Source organism: Microtus oregoni, unplaced genomic scaffold (assembly GCF_018167655.1).
Source record: "Microtus oregoni isolate MIOR12 unplaced genomic scaffold, Mior012 000025F_ref0000491, whole genome shotgun sequence".
NCBI classification, from domain to species: Eukaryota; Metazoa; Chordata; class Mammalia; order Rodentia; family Cricetidae; genus Microtus; species Microtus oregoni.
Genome location: NW_024543084.1, coordinates 27,305,781 through 27,326,705, shown reverse-complemented (window position 1 = coordinate 27,326,705; position 20,925 = coordinate 27,305,781). Strand labels below are relative to the sequence as shown.

The 20,925-nt window shown below is 48.1% G+C and overlaps 1 protein-coding gene across 1 annotated transcript in view; it reads right to left on the bottom strand.

Annotated features, from left to right (window-relative positions):
• Positions 1-20,925, bottom strand: part of Lzts1 (leucine zipper tumor suppressor 1) — a 54,614-nt gene that overhangs the window by 8,317 nt on the left and 25,372 nt on the right. The window contains exon 2 of the mRNA XM_041675151.1: positions 1,591-2,069. Within this exon, the coding sequence (XP_041531085.1) occupies positions 1,591-1,935 (345 nt within the window). The 5' untranslated portion in view covers positions 1,936-2,069. The remainder of the gene's footprint in view (positions 1-1,590; positions 2,070-20,925) is intronic.

Below are 20,925 nucleotides of genomic sequence, written 5' to 3'. Positions count from 1 at the left end.
TGCCTTTCACAAGGCATTTGTTCGGAAAGCTCTGAGCAAACACAGGCATCTTTCTCAATCTAGGTTGAGAATTCCTGGTCCTAAAATCTCAGACCTGAAATGCTCCAGAATCCGCAAGGCTTTGAGTCCAGACAAGACGCTGAGAGCGGAAGAAGTCTGCACACTTGGAAATTTTGTCTTGTGTATAAATTATTTAAAAATATTATCTAATCATCTTCCACTTTTGTGTGTTAGGCATATATGAAACAAATGACGGTTGGCTTAGATATCTTCATGAAAATATTTTATAGACTTGAAGAAAACCCTGATTTGCATACAAATGGATGGAAATAGAAAACACTATCCTGAGTGAGGTAAGCCAGACCCAAAAAGAGGAACATGGGATGTACTCACTCATATTTGGTTTCTAGCCATAAATAAAGGACATTGAGCTTATAATTCATGTTCCTAGAGAAGCTAAATAAGAAGGTGAATCCAAAGACAAACACATAGGCATCCTCAGGAATATTAACCTTCATCAGGCGATGAAAGGAGACAGAGACAGAGACCCACACGGGAGCACCGGACAGAAATCTCAAGGTCCAAATCAGGAGCAGAAGGAGACGGAGCACGAGCAAGGAACTCAGGACCACGAGGGGTACACCCACACACTAAGACAATGGGGATGTTCTATTGGGATCTCACCAAGGCCAGCTGGCCTAGGTCTGAAAAAGCATGGGATAAATTCGGACTAGCTGAACATAGCGGACAATGAGGAATACTGAGAATTCAAGAACAATTGCAGTGGGTTTTTGATCCTACTGCACGTACTGACTTTGGGGGAGCCTAGGCAGTTTGGATGCTCACCTTAGGAGACCTGGATAGAGGTGGGCAGTCCTTGGGCTTCCCACAGGTCAGGGAACCCTGATTGCTCTTCGAGCAGATGAGGGAGGGGGACTTGATCGGGGGAGGGGGAGGGAAATGGGAAGCGGTTGTGGGGACGAGGCAGAAATCCTTAATAAATAAATAAATTTAAAAAAAAAAAAAAAAAAAAAAAAAAAAAAAAAGAAAACCCTGAAACTTCTGGTGCTCCTGTTCCCAGGCACTTCAGAGAAGGGGTATTTAACCTGTGTTTTAGTCACTGAGTGCTGCAGAGTGGGCATGGGAACTGAAACAAGCTGGCTTGCTTCCAGTGTGCACTAGTGAGGCTATGGAAGCCTGAGCTGTTGTAGGTGAGGTTTCTAAACACTTAGGGCTCTTTGTGGGCATCCTTACTCATTCAGTAACAAAATCCCAGAGCGCTTCTCCAACCAAGGGGACCAGGAAGCCAAGCACGGGTAGGGCAGGGATACGAGTGAGTATCCTCATCCAGGTTATGTCCCAGCAGAGCCCAGGCAGGGTTGGATTCCCCTCTGCCCTTTGCTGCAGGGAAAACTAAGATTTCTGGGTTAGGAATAGACTTTTGATTTCTGCAGTGAGGCCAAATAGTCTCACCATTGCTGCTCTGACCTCTTGAAGGCTTAAATGCTTAGATGGGGTACTCATCCCTCCTACGTCTCATCCTCTTCCAACCCCCCACTCCAAACACCTTTGTCAGAGAACCTCACTTACCATTTCCAGCTGATTGGAGAAAGGCATGCGTTTAGGTGGGGTGGCTGGATCAAAATCTACCCCAGCCTGTCCCCCCATGTCCCCACTGGATAGGGCTGTGTAGTCTGGGCGGTGGGAGCCTCGGGCCTTCTGGCTGACCTTGATGTAGAAGAAGTCTTCACTTTTCCCCATTTTGGAGCTGGACTTGCCGCGTCCCGAGTCTTGGGAGAAGCCAAATCTCAGCAGCCCATCCGAGTACCGGTTGAGCTTCTTGAGGTGGGAGGATTTGCGCAGCTTGTACTGTGAGGCACGGCAATGCTTGCTGTGGAAGCTGTGGCCAGAGATGAGGCTGCTGACACTGCCCATGGCGACTGCGTGGCTAAGGGCTTGCAGGGTAGAACAGGGACCTGAAGACACTGTAGCAGCAAAATGTAGTCCTGTCTCAGCCAGGGGACTGTGGTCAGAGCAAAACCCTCTCAGAGCCTGGACAAGCCATGGACCTGGAAAAAGACGGAGGAGGTCATAGATCCGGACACAGCATTGTTATGATGATTTCAGGAGAGTTATTTTAACCATGGAACCTGGGTGGTAGATAAGGGTGTCAGTCAGTGCTAGTTCCACTTCTGTGAGCATCCTTATCATTCTGATGACATGAGGAGGCCAGAGGGAGGCAGCTTTCTCTGCACTGGGCTCCCAGTGGAGCATGATCAGGGGCTCTATATAGAGAGATAGCCCATACCTAATCTACAGGACCCGCTTCGAGTACTATGCTAAAGAGAAATCAGGATGTTTATGTGTGTATTGGGGTGTGGGCGGGGGGACAACGACAGAGTTCTGGATGCCCAGGGAGTACTAAGGTTTAGACGAATCCCTTAGTACTTATGTTGTAGAAATTCAATCTCTAGTGTCATACGTCACATGGTATTTGGGAATGTGATTTGAATTCGCTAGGATTAGATGAGATCATGATGCAAGGTGTCTAGTGATGGCAATAGTGGCTCTGTAAGAGGAAGTAAATCCAGGTGTGACCGCACGTACCTATAATCGCAGTTTGGAGGGTAGAGGCAGGTGAATGGAGAATTTAAGGCTAGCCTGGGCTGCATATTAAATTAAAGACAGAGAAAGCCTAGGCTTCATCATAGTAAGAACCTGTCTTCTTAGACAAGAAGAAGGGAACAGGGAGGAAGAGGAGGAGGAGCAGGGAAGAGACACAGTTGAATAGTTGTTCTATCTGGAAATGGGCTGCCCTGTACAATGCCCCCAGGGGTGGGGCTAAAGACCACCCTTCTCCACAGCAAGAAAGACTTGATCAGATATAAAAGCCCAACCCTTCTTGAACTTCTTGAACTTCAGAACTGTGGGCCAGCCTATCTATTTTATAAATTATTCTGCTTTTGGCCTTCTGTCATAGGAACAGCAATGTTGTTGTAGTTGCATTAGAAGAGATCGTAAGAAACTGAGAAACAGGCCATGGGAATCTGAGAAGGACAAATCTTTAAGGAACTATAAGGACAAAGGGCCTGAGAGCTTGAGGCAGAGGGTGCTTCTTGGGATCAGATGGGACACCATCCTGACTGGAAAGCCACTGGGTTGGCAAGGGAGAGCCCTCAGGTAGGTCCAGGGAGCAGGACGCTTACTGAGACAGAAAGGAGGAATGCAAGCAAGGGACAACATCATGTCCTGTGCTATGGAAGGCCACTGTGACAGCCCAATAAAGGGGATGCGGGGGGGGGGGGGGGGGGGAGAGCTCAGCTGTTTGAGTGACTGATTCAATTGGGCCAGAGTGGCTGGGAGCTTTCACTGTACATTCAAGGCTGCTCTGATAGGATTTGCAAAAAGGATGTGATAGAGTGAGAGAAAGAGAAGGCAAGAAGGGCTGGGGGTGGGGTCTGGGGAGGATGGAGGGCGGGGGATGTAGCTCATTGGTAATGGGCCTGCCCTGGCAACAGAGATGATATTCTAGAGAGAGATTAAAATAAATGATCCCAAAAAATTAAAGTTTCCCAAGGAATCTTGGGGGCAGGATCTGCAGCTCTCCTGACAGCCAGAGGGGGTGCTGCTTCCCAGGTTTACCCAGTTCTGACCACTTGTGGGAGCATCCTGCAGGAGAGACTGAGTCTAGGATGGACGGGACCACACATTGACTGGTACTGCTTAGTTATGCATGCCCCTAGTCCTCAGGTCAAGCCTCAGACCAGTGACTCTGAAGATGGACTAAGAGAAGGAGAGCCGCTCCTCATCAGTCCTCCTCCCAGCACGTCCACATGAGCTAAATCTCCCTTCTCTGATTTTTCATTAGTGCTGGTTCCTTTAATTGGTATACTGCAGAGCCTAGCTTATTGGTGCTGCCAAAGCCCACGCTTTTATTTAAAATCCTATTAACAGTAGGGCAGTTACCTAGCATGCACAAGGACCTAGATTCTATCCATCTCTAGCATGTATGTGACTGTGTGTGTGTGTGTGTGTGTGTGTGTGTGTGTGTGTCCAGAAAGAAGAAATATAGAGAAAAATAAAGAGAAAGGGCAAATAAATAACTTCAAGAATTAATTTTCTAAAATGTTAATGTTCTTTTATGGAGCAGTCAGAAGTAGGGATTTGTCACTCACTGAATTAACAAAGACCACAAGCTGAACCACAGGGGAGCTGAGCTGAAGAGCAGGGGTTTGGTTTAAGTTTGTGAAGGCTGCTTGTGGAAACTGTTGGGTACCTGAGCTTGATGGAGAGCGTGGCAGGCAGTGAGGGAAGGCACCGCAGCTGCCGATTTACTGGACAAAGATGTTAGTGTGCAGAAAGAGATGATAGAGGAGCTGCAATCAAAGACAAGCCTGAGGATGGGTTCCAAGAGCAGGCTCAGGAGGCAGGAAGGAAGACAGAGGCAGAGGCTGTCCACGGACAGGAGGACTTCTGGTAGGGAGGCTCTCCTGCATTCTGCACATTGCGTCACTTAAAACTGGGTTCGTGTGAACTCTTGGGATCAAACTCAAGACCTCAGGCTTGCTGGCAAGTGCCTCTACCCAGTGAGCCATCGTGCTGTTCCCATCAAACCCCTTGGGCAGGTGGCCCCTTCTTTCTTGCACACCAAGTGCACATTTGTGAGGATTATGCAATGCTGTGTTGTAAGGCTTTGACTGAGAAAGATTTCAATATGAAAACCAACTTCTCTGATTTTTTTTTTATTACAAAGCAGAAATATTTATTGTTTTTAGGGTCTTCCTATGTAGCTCTGGCTGGTTTGATACGAGATAGCCCAGACTGTCCTCAAGCTCACGTTGATCCTCCTGCCTTACTCTCCCAAGTGCTGAGATCGCAGGTGAACCACCAAGCCTGACTGAAATGTCCACTCTTAGGAGCGTAGTGTGATGCTCAGCACAGGCAATGTGCCCCTACAGATGTGTCTAGGATAAACAGAAGCCTATGACAGCATGGTGCCTTCAAAAGCCATGACAGATGAAGTGTATCTACAATACGGTCATGTGTGTCTTAAGTCTGAATGCAAATGGGGTCCCACAAGCATATGTGTTTGAATACTTGGTCCCCAGCCGGTGGCACTGTTTGGGAAGTTGTGGAAGATCTAACAGGCAGAGATAGGGCCATATGAGTAAAGAAAAAGGCCTATAGCCAGTTCTAGTTTCACCCAGAGTTCCCTGCTTCCTGATCTACAAGACCTGACTGGCAGGGCTGCCTATGTGACTTCACGGATAAAATGCTTGCCATGCAAGAGGGAGGCCTGGAATTCAGATTCCCAGAGCCCATAGAAGTACAGGGCCAGCATGGTGACCCACCTGCAATTCTAGTGCCCAGGAGGATCCTCAGAGCAAACTGGCTAGGATTAATAAGCCCAAGTTCAAGTTAGAGACCTTGTTTCAAAATAGGGAGGTAGAGAGTGTGGACAAGAAGGATGCTTGCCATTAACTTCTGACCTCCATGTACGTGTGGATACATGTGCACCTACATACTTGTGTGCCTATATACATGTGAACATATACACAGCACGTGCGTGCACACACACACACACACAAACAAAAACAAAAACTGTGAAGAGCCCCTCTGGCCACCATGCTTTTCCTACCTCGCTAGGCTGTGACCCTCTCGAACTCTGAGGTGAAGGCAGCCTTCCTCTCTCCTGTAAGTTGCTTCTGTCAGGCACTGTAGTGCAGCAATGAGGAAGGTAAGTGATAAACATACTAACTAGATGTGCTTAGGGCTCTGTTGTGCCTGCCATCTCCTCCCTGCTGGCTCTTGAATCAGAGGTGAGACGGCCAATGCCTTTCCCCTTTTGTTCATTACACAATCACAAACCCTGAGTGTCTACAGTGCAAACCCTTCCAGGCTTCCCATCGTTCTCACAGTAAAATGTAAGACTCCGCTCCACATCCTGCGTCCTTCACTGACATCCACAGCCACAGCAGCAACCATACTGCTTCTCTCTGTGCACTGAGTGCAAGAGGCTTTGTCCACTTAGGACACGCCCACCTGCTGCTGGCCTACCTACCTTCTTAAGGCTCCATATATTTCACCCTTTATTCTCAACTCATCTCCTGTTACCTTAGACAAGTTCACCTCCTCCACTGTGTTCTTTCCATCTAATAATTCTGTTAGCCTACAGTATGCTTACTTTAAAATGTAGTTTATTGCACATTTGTCCACCAGAATTTGACTTCGGTGGCAACAAATGCTTTGTATCTGTGGCTCCCAGAACAAAACTGAGGAGGACTAGTCAACAGCTCAGAGAGCTACTGTAATGTGGCCTCAGTCAGCTCACCACTGAGCAACAGGGCCCTTGACCTTACATCTGCACGTCACTTTCTACCAGATAAACACAGATCCACGCTATCACATGCTGTTGGGATGTAGACTCAGAGATGTTTAGCTCCTGCGCCAGTGGTCAATAAGGTTGAGAGAGAACCTAGAGGAAAAAACAAGGACCAGAGCCTCCAGCCACACCTTTATTTCCTTTAAGAACAAATACCAGGAAGGTTCCCGGTACCCTGAGCAGCAGCCTGGGTGCTTGCTGTGCACAAGCTTCATGCTGGGAGCGCAGAATTGGGAGAAAACGAAGAGCATTAGGAGTAAAAAAGGGGGTGCACAAAGGACAGACACCTCTGGTCCACACACCCTCAGGTCTTAACATCCAGGGAGCTGTGAAGGTCAAGGTTTCTCTGGGATCCACTTACAACCAAGCTGAAGACTCCTTAAGTGTCCAGACTCACCCCACCATCAATTAGAGAGCATTCCAGCAAGCGTGGCTATAATTCAGTCTTATTCTCACCCGCCCCGTCAGACTTGATAGCTCTCTCCTCTAAGGGCACCTTCGCACGTCTGGGAAACAAGTTTTCATTGACCAAGGGAAGCCATAGAACTCCTAAGACATTCGTGCGGGGTGGGGGGGGGGGGGGCGCACTATGAGGGTGGTAAGGTAGCCTAGGCTGCACACGCTCTTAGAAACTCACAGCTGAGTCTGAATTAGCAGCAGATGTCACGTCTGAGGAACTCCAGAGAGAACAGGAACCCGAAGCAGCCTCAGGCTCTCAGAATCCCTACCAGGGAAATTCAGGACCCCCCCTATCCATGCTCCACAGCAAGGCCAGTATTCACTCCTCCTCCAGGTCCAGCCTGCATCAAGCTGGGACTCTCATTGCACCAGTACAGGAAATGGGCTAGATAACCAAAGCCCTCGATTTTGACCCTTAGGTGGGAAGAGGAGGATGCCTCTGCCACTCCATCTCCACTCCTGTTCTACACTGTCATCTCCAATGGAAATCAGGGCTGAAGCAGATGTGACAATAACGTTCTTCTTTATCCCCTCGAAAAAAAGTAGGAGAGGCATAGCGTCAAAAGGGGTTTGTCTGAATTCCAAACCTATGCTCTTTCTTCCCATGGGGCAAGGTAGCTGGCCCTAGTCCATAATGTGCATAGGCTTTAGGCCTAGGGGAAAGGTTCTGGGTATCCATGCATTCTTATCCCGATTCTCTTCCCACCCAGCGAAGTCACAAGCTCAGGAGGAGCAGCCTAGCTGCCCCCTTGGCTGTCCCCTCCCACTGCCTTCTTTTGCTCTATAACTACTTCTTTTACTAGTGGTCTTGGCTGGAGGAGGTAAGGTAGATAGGAAAACCAACTTCTGGTCAGGCATTCAGAGCAATACCAGAGACCCCTTACTGTTTTCAGGAACAGCTGTCACGGATGCTGTTCCTGTGAGAAGTGCCCTGTGCTGCAGTCCCCTTACAGGGTCCCCACACAGTCCCCGCATGTGAAGTCCCATGTTTCTGAATTGATCCAAACTTGGTAGAAAGCAGATAGAGACCACAGTAGACAGCTCAACACCTTCATGAGTGCCCAGCCTTCAGAGACCACAGAAGACAGCTCAGCACCTTCATGAGTGCCCAGCCTTCAGAGACCACAGCAGACAGCTCAGCACCTTCATGAGTGCCCAGCCTTCAGAGACCACAGCAGACAGCTCAGCACCTTCATTAGTGCCCAGCCTTCCGTCTTCCCGGGCTCAGTTTCCAACCACAACATGAGGCTGAATTTGGTTCACTGTTGTGTTTTTAAGACTTCTTAGAAATTTAGGACTCTGGACTGACAGCTGGGGAATCCTGAATGGAACCAAACAGACTCTCTGAATGTGGGTGACAGTTACGTGGGTGACAGTTATGTGGCTTGATCTGTTGCCAGGGTTGGTGGGAGGACAGCCTGGGAGTGGGACCGGGTGCATGAACCGGCTTATTAGAGCCCATTCCCTTTGGTGGGATACCTTGTTCAGCCTTGATACAGGGAGGAGGGGCTTGGTCCTGCCTCAACTTAGTAATCCAGACTTTATTGACTCCACAAGGGAGGCCTTACCTCCTCTAAAGAGTGGAGGGAGTAGAAAGGGGGACGGGAGAAAAGGAGGAAGGGGGAACTGGGGTTGGTATAAAAAATAAAAAAAAATTAAATAAATAGATTACTATCTCCTTCATCACCCTAAACCTCTTGGTTAGTACTTCTGTGGGTTCCTTGTCCACAGTGCCTGACCTTTGATTGGCCTAGTTCAAAAACATGAATACACACTCAAACATGAACTCTGGGGAGAAAGTATAGCCTTGGCTTATGGACTGGACTTTGCTGTTCCCTCTGGGGACTGGAAAGATGGGAAATAGAAGCAAGGACAGGGTGGAAAAGCGTAGAAAATGAGCAGCATGACCTCAGTCCCCTCACAACTTCAGGCTCTGCTGCCCTAGACCCCAAGACATGGGCATTTAAGACTGACTTCCAAAGGAATGTGCAGGCCAGACATGGCGGTGTACTCCTCAGGAGACTGAGCCGAGAGAATAATTAACCAGGGACCAGCCTGGGCTACACAGCCAGCAAGGCCCTGTCTCAAGGAAATAAAAAGTGGATAGGACTCCCAGGTATTTAGACTGGGAGGCCCTCTAATTAGGGTAGCAGTGCTCAGGATACTGTGTCAACTTGGCTGCTCTGGCGCCTGGCAATCTACTCTGCCACCTGCATTCTTGTGTTTTGTTCTTACATTAACACAGGTTTTTACATCTGAAATCCTAACAACTCATCCAAGGGCTGGAGAGGCTAGGAGCTCGTTCTGCTCCTGTGGAGGACCTGATTCAGTTCCCAGAACCCACATTGTGGCTCGTAGTGGCCTGTGATTCCAGTTCTGAAGGATCCAATACCTTCATCTGACCCCCTAGAGCACCAGGGGTGCTCAAAGTTCACAGACACACACACACACACACACACACACGGAAAATACACATTCACAGGAAATTAATTCACAGCAAATGAGTCTTATAATTAAAAAAAGAACAGCTCAAGCATCCCGTGAAGTACTGACAATTATTAAACGCTGACATGTTGATCACGGACATAAAACATGACAGAGCTGAACACCCCATCCTGCATTTTTCCCAAACCCTTACCCCAAGCTCTCTCCCCAAGGGAAGCCAGCCCCATGAATTTGACAGGAACATTTTTGGATCATAAAGCATTTTAACATATTCTATATTCATGCTATATGGTCCTTATACAAATGCTATGCTTCTTAACTTCACCTCCTGTACTTGAGGTTCCTTCAGGTCACAGGGGGGCAAGGAGCTGGCTAGCATTGCCTATTGCCTGGGTACATCCATCTCTAGGGAGCTGTTTTTCACATTGTAAATGCTTTCTGCTCAAACCTAGTCATTGTGTTGACGAAACTCTCCTATATATGACAACTTTGGCACACCCATGAGAGTTTTTCTAAATTTCTTCTATTGAGGTCTTGAAAGCTATCTAGGTTGTAAAACCTCCAGTCTTTAGGTGAATCCCTCCAGGCCAGCTGACACCTGAGCCCCTGTTTAGCCAAGAGGAAAGGCAGGAAGACGACACTCAAAGCTCAAATCACACTTGCCCAGTCACAAGAAGGCAAGGGCAGGGTCTATCACTTTATGGCAGGGCAGAGTCAGAGACTATCACTGGAGAGGGTGGGCAGAGCCCTGAGGGTAAAGAATCTTCAATCAGAAGAATTTCTGCAAGGCTGCATCAGTCAGATGAGACAAATAGCATGTCCCTGAGAACTTCTGTAACATAGGAGCCTAATTGGACATCCTATGCCTAAATCTTTCATGATATAGAGGCTACTTCATGATGTAGAGGCTCGGTGAAAAGGGGCTATACCAGACTATGTACCTCAACTTCCAGGTCGACAACACACTTTTTAGACACTAATGAGACAAGGCCAGCTTGGTTCCATTTATTGATGGGACCAGCCAGAGTAGCACTGACTGCTCTCCATTGGTGATATGCGGATGGGCGTATGTGTTTGTGCCTATTAGAACGTAAAGTGTATGAGAACATATAGAAGTATATGACCATGAGTTTACGCACAAATGGGAACACGCGAGTGTGAGAAAGTGTGTGATTGTGGATAACACCATGTGCGACTGTGTGTATGAGTACATTCCGTACATAAGTGCCCATGCAAACGTGAATTAGTGCAGACATGACCGTGAGAGTATGTGGGCAAGTGTGTATGTGTGAGAATATATGAGTTTAGAATGAGAGCATGATTGTGTGAGCTTGGGTGTATTTCATTACGCAAGCGTGTATGTGGGAGGGGAGAGCTGTGTGATTGTTTTTGTGAGTCCTGTCTCCAGGTATGGCTGGTAGCTTCTGGGTAGGGTCAAAGCTATGCCCCAAGCCTCCCATTTCTCTAAGAAACAGTTCTGATTTTAGCTCCTGGAACCACATCCTTACTTTTCCTACACTGAGCTCTCTTAACTTAGGTCATCCATAAACACAGTTGCTTGGGGCAGACTATGGGCAAGCACCGTGGACAGCAAGGTTCTCCTGAAGAACTAAAATCTACTTGAAGCCGTTCCCTCTATAAAGGAAGATGAAATCTGCCTAGTTGGGCTCATAGCTCATCTTCCTGCTCTAAGTAGATGTTTGAATCAACTGACCATCCCCAAAAGAAGTGAATTTATGTGGAGGCCCAAAACTGTGAGACTATTTCTACTTTGTCTGAAGGACAGAGAGTTTGAGGTTGCTCACAACTGCTTGAGCTGTCCTTTGTATCACGGTAGAGTAGTCTTTTGCCTTCTTCCTTCTTTTGTACTGGGGTATAAAAGTGTATGGAAAATTAAACATGGGATGCGAGTATTCACTGGAACTCCCTCCCAGTACTATCCTATGTTTCTGTCTTATTATTTTCACTTCGTCCTCTTTACTGTTTTTCTGATCCCCATGGAAAGCGGTATTTTTGTCAAAGCTGGTCTCTGACAAATTTACCCTCTACCACCCCAGAGCAGTCCTGTTCAGCGTCTTCATCCAGGACAGAGAAATGTAAGCCTGGGTTTCTGTTTCCAAGGATCCAAGAGCAATGCCAGGTACACAGGTTTTAAACAACAACACAGGTTTAGCTCAAAGGCTAAGACACTCGAGTTTGCCAGGTTGCTTAGAGACAGGGCCCCCCTGGCCTAGTATAGAAATGCTTTTTCATGAGTATGTGAAGGAGGTGATATTCAGACTGAAGTTGTCTGCCCATCTCTCAGACACCCTAGCAGAACAGGCTGTCTAGCCAGGTCACCATTTCTTGCCCTGTGCTTCAGAGTGTGAAAGACCAGTGTTCTCTGTGAGGAGCCACACGATGGATGGATGCTAGGCTGGACGTCAGGGAACCTCATTCCACCTCTGCAGCCTTCATTTCACTTTCTGGACTCTGCTCACTGTGGTTCCTGGCTGACAGGGAACAGCAGCACACAGGAAGAAACCATTCTGTTCCACTCATCAGGCCCACATTACCACATACCTCACCTGCCCTCAACAAAGGACCACAGACAGACAGACTCGCTCCCATCCGGTATACGAATCATTGTCAGGATCTCCATTCCCTTGCATCTCAGATAACCACAGCTGATAGCCACTCCAGCCGTCACCACCAAGGAAGGAAACCGTATAGCTATAAGTTGACCAACATTAAGGAAGGAAAGCACTGGCAGACATGATGGCAGAAACTGAATTTACAGGCTTTAGGACAAAGGCCCCGGGGGCATGCATCTGAGAGAGTTCTGGCCTGGGTTATGTGGGCGTTAGTTTCCTGGGCTAGGACCCCTGACGGTGTGAGAAGGAAAAAGTGAGCTAAGCACAATGCTGTCCGTCTCTCCTGCTGTCTGCAGATGCAATGCAACAGCTGTCTCATGCGTCGCCTGCCATGGTTTGCCCTTCACACACAGCTCTGGGAGCCACCTTCTCCCTCTTTCCCACCCGGATATGCAACCCAGTTGCCCCATCCCGTAAGGAGCTAGAAAGAACATGGCCTCACTGAACCCTCCAGCTGGGAGCCAAAATAAGCCCTTTCTCCCTTCCCTGAGTTTCTTTTGCCAAGGAACTTTGCCACAACAATGGGAATGGAAACCAATACAGTAACTGCCAACCAGACCTTCTGAAATTGGGAGGGAGTGTGGAAAGATGCAAGAACTCCACGCTCATATGTCTTGCAGTCAGAATAGTGAGTCCTGCCCGGCACTGAGGAAATGGCTCAGTGGATAAGGCATTTGCTGTGTGAGTGTGGGGACCAGAGTTTGGGCTCTAGGAGCTGCATAAAAACATGCCGTCACCTGTAAACCCAGCATGGAGCCAGGAATCAGCAGCCTAGCTAGACTAGCTGGCTCCAGCTTCACTGAGAAACCCTTTGCCAATAAAATAAGTAGACATCAATAAAGAAAGACAGCCAGTATCAGCTGTCGGACTCTACAAGCATGTACCCCCACCACACATACGTGCACCAGCACACACACATGCACAGACTCTTCAGAAACTATGCATTTCCCTGTTGCTACTAGGGATGAATTCACAGCATCTTCTAGGCAGAAGTGCTTCTGCCTCCAGTAGGAAGGTTGCTCAGTCTTGCAGACCCACGGCAATAATCTGAAGCATCTGCCAGCTGTACCGTATTGGTCGACAGGCCTCCAGGCACCTCACTGAAAGAGGTCTGGGGGGGGGGGCATGTGCCCAGGGCTAACTGAGCACCTTTGGATGACCCACCCTCCACCTACTTTGCTCTGCCTGATTCAGGTTTTCCTACCCAGAATTCCTCCCAATGTTTCAGCTCCTTGTCCTTGACCCCTCTCTCATTTGCTTGGGTTGGGGTGGGCTGGGGATAGGGAGCAAGGCTAGGAAAGGGGTGAGCCCGGTTTGCAAGCTTCAGAGGCCTGGAGGGTTCCATGTGCAGAGCTCAAGGCATACTTCCCGAGTGAATAAATGAATGAAGAAAGAGAACGGAGGAGGAAGGGGTGGGGAGCATGGGAGGTGAGAGGCAAGGCTGAGGGTGCTGAGGAGCTAATGGGGAGCCGGCTGTTGGTGGGTTGAGAGCAAGGGCCCACACAGCTCTCAACTGAGCTTGGATACAGAGACAAGGCAGAAAGTGAAAGGGTAATCACTGGCAGGCTGAGTCACCCCAGCGCATAATCAGAAGCAATTCTGCTTCTCACAGCTCTGGAGGAACCAAAGCCATTCTGCCTGGCAGCCTTTTGTGCAGGTCGGCAGCATTCCACTGCCAGCTGAGCCTTCCTCCATACCGGTGGGCAGCTTGTGTCTCAGTGGCAGCTGATTGACGTCTCTCCTCAGGAATATGATTGTAATTCCAACCTCCCCATTTCAAACATAAAGCCCTATTGCATGCAAAGCTCAGGCAAATTCACCCCATTGCCACCAGTGTAACGGCTCTACAAAGGCAAGCCAAAAGTATTCTCCTTCACGTGCCTGGCTCTCCGTGCTCAGGTGCCAGTGCCTGGCAGGCTGGGCAGTATCGACATGGGACAGACAGTTGGACAGATGGGCCAAAGAACAGAGATTCTGATCTCAGAGAACAGAATGTGTAAGAACAAGAAGGGTTTGACAACTGGCTGGATGCTTCCCTACCTTATGTGGACAGACACAAATGACTTTAAGGCAAAGTTCAGGTTGGTAAGAATCTGAAAAATTAGTGATGGAACAACAGTGTGTTTGGGGAAGGGGTATTGACATGTGGTTAGCACCGTGACATTCCTGGCTCTGGGCACTAGAGCTGGCATTTGGTCAGCATTTGGCCAATCAGATGTCCCCAGGTCTCCACCTAGGCTGGATATGTCTCAAGCTCCCTGAATCCTGGAGGTTAATGACTCTGAGGAGCGCTTCTGTGGTTCTCCTCAAAATCCTGACTTTCCAGTCATTGTTTTCAAGTTCACAAGGAGATCGTCTCTACTGACCTACCCATCCCATTCCATCCCCAAAGCCAGAGACAACTGCTCCTTTCTAATGGCAACCCTCAAATACAGAGGTTGTTGGGGTCCCTCCTGTGCCATCACAGAGGCAACCCCTCCCCAACCTGGGCCTGAGCCCCATTGGCAGACAGGACTAAGGCTGTGGAAGTTAGCAGACACAGAAAGAATTGGCCCCAGGTCTCAAATGGAATGACAGATGGAGAAATAATTTTGTTTGTTTGTTTTTCTGAGATTGGGATTTTCTTTTTTCTAAGACAGGGTCTTTCTGGGTGTGGCTGCACACACAGCACTGGAGAGGAGAGGCAGATGGGTACATAGAAAGTTCCAGGCAGCCAAGGTTACAAAAGTGAGATTGTGTCTCCCAAGGAAAGAAAGAGAACGAGAGAGAGAAAGCAAGAAAGGAAGAGTCTCATGTGGCTCAGACCGGCCTTAAACTTCTAGCTTTAACTCACTAGACAGCTGAGGATGGCCTTCAGTGTCTGATCCTCCTGCTTTTAAACCCCGTGTGCTGGGATTATAGGTTCTCCCCATCACACCTCCTTTATGTGGTGCTAGGAATGGAATCCAGGACTTGCAGCCATCTAGACAAGCGCTCTACCCGCTGAGCTACAGCACCAGCTCTGGAAGGCCTGTGACTCCTGGGCCATCAGGAAGGGAGCATTGTAGTCAGCACCATAGGCCTGCTTCCTGCTTGTGTCTGTCTTTAATGTTGAAAGAAAGGGTTGGGTAGGAACAGCGTTCTACAAAGAAAGGTACCGTTTAAAAAATATTCGGATCAGACTCAAGGTGAGATCACGTGCCCAGACTGCACCCCAGCAACCTGAGACTTCCAATGTCATCAGCAGTCCTCAGGGCTGGTGAGGGTCAGGTAGAGACTTGAAACTTGTAACAAGAGATGAAACAGAAAAGGTAGAAATCTTTTTGCCACTTACAAGACCCTGAGGAGGGCTCTGCCTTAAACAGGGAGGAAGGGAAACTCCTACGGTGGGCAGGCGTGGGAGAAGCATGGGGGAAATGAAATAAGTAGCAATGAGAGCTGCCTTAAAAAGGCTCCGTTTCTCCCTGCTTTGCCTCTCCTTCATCGCTACACTATGCTGGCTCCTTCTTCATACCTGCTATGGTGTGTGTGTGTGTGTGTGTGTGTGTGTTGTATGTGCATGAGTGGTGGGTATGACATTTGTGTGGTATGCTTGCCACATGTGTGTGTGTTTATGTTGTGTTGTGCCAGGTGGAAGTGGCTGGGTGTTCTGGAGTGGGGAACACAAGAGAGATACCTGGTGGACTACAAAATGTAGGAAGCACTGCGAAGCCCTGGCAGAGAGCTCAGCTCAGACTCCAGCCCTGGGGCTTGTTAGGGTTTGGCTGTGTCCTCGAGGCAGGTGACATTAATCAGCGTGTGTACCCGACTGCGTTATAGCCTGCGCTCCATAGCATGGGCCACTCCTGGTGTCTCTACTTGAGTTAAAGACCTCTCTCTGCACCATCTGATGTACCTGAGGGAATGCCACCTCTGTCTTGCTTTCTGTCCTCACCCTTCTTCTAGAACTCACCCCTGCCTATTCCCCAGGACCTCTGTGCACTTCCAGCCCCAGTGATGATGCCACATGCCATCACGGCATCTCAGTGACCTTCCGCATGCTCATCTTTCTGCGGGAATGACCTTCCCAGGCAGGTGCAGCGAAGGTGGAGAGGTCCCTTTCCCTCACCACTGCCTGGCTTGGCTGTGTCTGAAGAGAGCACAGCCTGTCCGGTGTGAAATCAAATCCCAGATCACACACCTCCATTGTCTGGGGGCTGGAGAGGGTAGACCGGCCAGTGCCCAGGTCCAGAGGGTGACAGAGGCTGCTGTCAGGATGCTCAGAGCTGAGATCTCTGATGCCCACTGACACTGGAGACCCATTGCTCAGGTGTTCTCTTTGCACCTCTATCTCTTTGTGGGTCACGGTCTGAGCAGCCCCTTGGGAGTAGGCATCCTGTCTTACTTTCCTCAGGAAACTAGATAAGTATGCGAATTTGAGTTGGATGTGTCTTTAATTATATTTCACCTGAATAATTAACTCCATCAGGACAACAGACAAAAGCTGGGATGCACAGTCACCTTACCATGTAGGTCATAGGTCAGCCATGTTCCTTCCAATAAGGGCCAAACAGGGGTGAAGATGTCAGAGGAACTTTAGCATCACCATATTTTTAATAGACAGGGATTATGTATCACAGATTGTCCTTGATCTTTCTATATAGCTGAGAATGACCTTGAATTTCTGATACTCTTGCCCCTACCTCCTGAGTGCTGGAATTATAGAATTATATGCCACTACTCCTGGGTTATACAATACTGGATATTAAATCCAGGACTTGGCGCATGCAAAGCAAGCACTCTAGCAACTGAGCCGCATCCTCAGCCCCACATCTAACATTCTGTCCACTACAACCTGGAAGTTAGGTGCCACAGCCAACGCATCGGTTGTTCATGTGCTCTCATGCCTGGTCCTTACAGCATGACCTACAATGACCCTGTGCAGGCATTACTCACAACATTCGACACAGGGTTTCTGGAGGCCAATGCTCACTTTTCCTGGACACAGCCTCCTCCTGGGGCAGCCAAGCCAAGAACAGGGCTGAGTCTGGCTCCATGTGCCCAGTAGGGCAGGCACTACTGACTTCCACCTTCTAGAACCTGTATCATAGCAACTTTTGAAGGGCAACAGATGTGTCCTGGGAGGAACACTGCATTGTTGTAACATTCCAAATGTGTGGTCGCCACCAGGACCCTGTCACTACAGCAGGGAGCAGGACAGAGTATTCCTTTACCGAGAAGTTAGATGAGAAAATGGCAGGGTCGTTTCGCTTCAAGCCCCCATACAAGACCATTCTTTCTTCCCAGCTCATCCCCATTATCCCAGCTATATTCATTATGCTGCCTGCCTTTGAACCACAGTATAAGGAGTCCTAGCTACTACCAGGATGGACTGGACATCTGGGGTCATTTGTAACTATGTTTTCACACAATCTTTACTGTTGACAATTGTTTTGACCACTGTCCCTTGCATGCAATTATATATCCTCCTACAGCTTTGCAGTCCACAGTTCAAGACCCTATGTCCTATGGTGTCACTGCCTTTCCTCTTTCTTCCTACTCTATTCCCTGTGAATTCTCTGTAAACCTTTCTTTCGCTTCCATGAGCCTTGCGGGTTTCTCTACATTCTTCCTGTGCCTACTGGGGTTGTTCAGACGGCACAGGGAAGATGACTGTGTGTTTGGAAGGCACAAACCCTTTCTCTGCTCCCCTTTTCCTCTTTTATAATCTGAGATAAGACTTTGATGTATAGCCCCAACTAGCCTTTCTCGAGATAAGACTTTGATGTATAGCCCCAACTAGCCTTTCTCCTCTAATCCTCCGACCTCAGCCTCCTGGATCCTGGAATGATGAGGCATGCACCAGCATGTCGAGCTTTCTGTATTCCTTCTTATAAGAGCAGCCATGGATCACAGCCCAGAGAGGCTTCTCTTTCCTCCCGTCTTCTCTGGCAGATAGCAAGCACTTTTATCCAATGCTCTACTCCTAACATCTAGCACAGTTCCTGGCCCGGGATTGAGTGTTAAGAAATAGATTCCACGAGCCAGGGTTTCTCTGTATAACAGCCCCAGTTGCCCGGGAACTTGCTTTATAGACCTGGCTGGCCTTGAACTCACAGAGAGTCCATCTGCCTCTGCTTCCTGAGCACTTGGATTAAAGGTGTGCACCCCCATGCCTAGTTTACAATGTTTTTCTAATTTTTTAAAGATTTTATTTATTATGTATACAATACAGTGTACTGCCTCCATGTATGACTGCAGGTCAGAAGAGGGCACCAGATCTCATTACAGATGGTTGTGAGCTACCATGTGGTTGCTGGGAATTGAACTCAGGACCCCTGGAAGAACAGTCAGGGTCCTTAACCTCTGAGCCATCTCTCTAGCCCCCTACAATGTTTTCATAAAAAGGAAAGAAGGAAGGCAAGGAGGGAGGGAAGAAGGGGGAAGGGAGGGAGGGAGTTTCCTGGTTGTTTTCATGCTGCTGAGACAACAGTTGACAAAGCTCCTTGGAAGAAAGATGAATTTATTCTGCCTCTCAGTTGTAGTGAGCTCAGTCCATCATGACAAAGAAAACATTTATGCCAGGAAACACAGAAAGGGTAATGCCAGTGTTTGGCTGACTTTCTCCCCATACCCAGCCCAGAGGGTGGTACTATTCCCATGCAAGGTGTGTCTTCTTCCTTCTGGAAATCTCCTCACAGACACACGAAAAGGTGTGCCTTGCCATCTCCTGGGTGATGGCCGCATGAGGCTGACAATGAAGCTGACTATCACAGGAGGCAGTAGACACACAGACCTTGGTAGTACACTAGGCTACCCTCCGGTCAGGCTGTGGCTGTGGAAGGTGTCTCTAGACTTGTGTGAGACCTTCCTGCTGTGGATTCCCTGACTGACATAACCTCTACGGGTGTAGGTGTAGTCATGGGCTTGTGTGGATGCCAAGCTGTGTTTCAGGAGAAGGATCTAGTATGGATCGAGCACTCTGCTGTCCTAATTTGCCTGGCATCTTGGGATTCCCGGAGCATAAGGCTGCAGTCCTAAGTAGTGATAAACTCAGAGAGTCACTGGAACTGGAGGGTGGGCCGACACAAGCAGGAAGCTGGGATTTGCAGAAAATGAAATGAAATTAGTCAACAAAGATCTGCTGACCTGCTCCTTGGGCCCTCATCAAGTAGCCTGCTGAGGGAAGGTAATTTAGACAATAGAAAGATTCAGTAGCTGCATGTATGTTTCCACAGAGCTGCCTCTCAAGATAGGATCTTGAGCCTGTTTGTAGGCAGGCAACACAGAGCATCGTAGAGAGACGATGAGTGACTCATGAAACTGGGGCAGGAGGGATAGGAAGTACATGAAGGGATACACCATCCCATCCTTCCGTCTCACGCAGAAGCCTCCCTGGAGACAGCAAAGGGCGGGGCAGAGGAATGGAAGAGAACCTGAGTAGGTGGGAGAAGTCTAAGGAGTTGGAGGGAAGGGAAAAAAGGATTCCTCTGAGTGAAAGGAAGACTGGAGAGATAGGCTGAGGAGAGGAGCAGGAAAACAGGTGAAAGATGGAATGAGCTGGTTGGGTGCGGACAAATAGCTGGAGAAAAAGGGGCTGATCTGGGACTCAGAGGGGGAGTTGGTTGTGATGAAGATAAAGTGGCCCAGAGGACCAGGAAGGGTGATAGTGCAAGGCCAAAGCGGAGGTGTAAGCTGAGTGTGAGCGCAGCATCACAGGACCCTGCTGCTGGAAACTGATGGATTTCTTTGTGTGTGTGTCACAATGCTGGGTGAACTGTGACCAGAACAAGAAGGTGTGGCATTGAGGCCATTGTAGAAGTAATCCTAGAGACTGCAGAAAGGAAGGTAGCTTCCGGGGACCGGAACATACATATTCTAATGGTAACAGAAGTCTACACAGGCAGCATATACACAGACAGGTAGAGCCACCTACCTACTCCTCACTACAAACACCTCCAAAGACCAAGAGAAGAGATACCTAAGGCTTTCCTGTTACCAAGAAATGACAAAGCCAGGAGTGCTGGTACATGCTTGTAGTTAGTACTCAGGAGGCTGAGGCAGGAGCATTGTGAGTTCAAAGCCAATCTGAGATAGAGCAAGATCCTGTCTCAAAAACAAATCACAACACAACAAAAAATAACTTTTGAAAATTAAAAAAAAAAAAAAACGCATCAAGTACACCACTCAGAAAGACTCTAAGGCAACACAACTACAGAAAGACGTGCACATTCTTGCTTATTGCTTCAGCATTCACAATAGCCAGGTCATGGGACCAGACTGTATGTCCACTAGATAAGTGGATAAAGAAAATGTGGTATATATAGGCAATGGATTTTCACTCAGCTGTAAAGAGAACGAAATGACATTTAAAGGAAAGCTGATGGAATTGAAAATTATCACATTACGTGAAAAACAAACACATTTTCTCTTCTATGAGGAATCTAGATTTAAATATATATACATGACATATATATTAAACTATGATACACATACATATGCAAGATATTGAAGTAGAAGGGGATTATTTGGAGAGAAAAGCAGGGGATGGGAGGGACAGTAAGGAAGAAGGTGGAAGATATGAACAGGTGCTATGATATATGCATTTGAAAATGTCAGGTTAGGCAGTGGTGGTGCACACCTTTAATCCCAGCACTGAGGAGGCAGAGGCAGAGGCAGACGGATCTCTGTGAATTCAAGGCCAGCCTGGACTACAGAGCAGAGCAAGTTCCAGGACAGGTTCCAAAGCTACATAGAGAAACCCTGTCTCAAAAACGAAACCAAAACAAAACAAAAAAAGTGTCACAGAAAAACAAGCAGACCATATTCTTGTATACTAACTAAAACAATAATAAATTTTGAAAGGTTTTAGAGCCAGGACCTCACTATGTATTTCTAACTGTACTAGAACTCACACTCACTATCTAGGCCACCCTAGTCTGCACTCGCAGAGATCTGCCTGACTCTGCCTTCTGAGTACTGGGATTAAAGTCATGTGTCATGACACCAGGGCCTAAATTTAAAAAAAAAATGTAAAGAAGCCTTTAA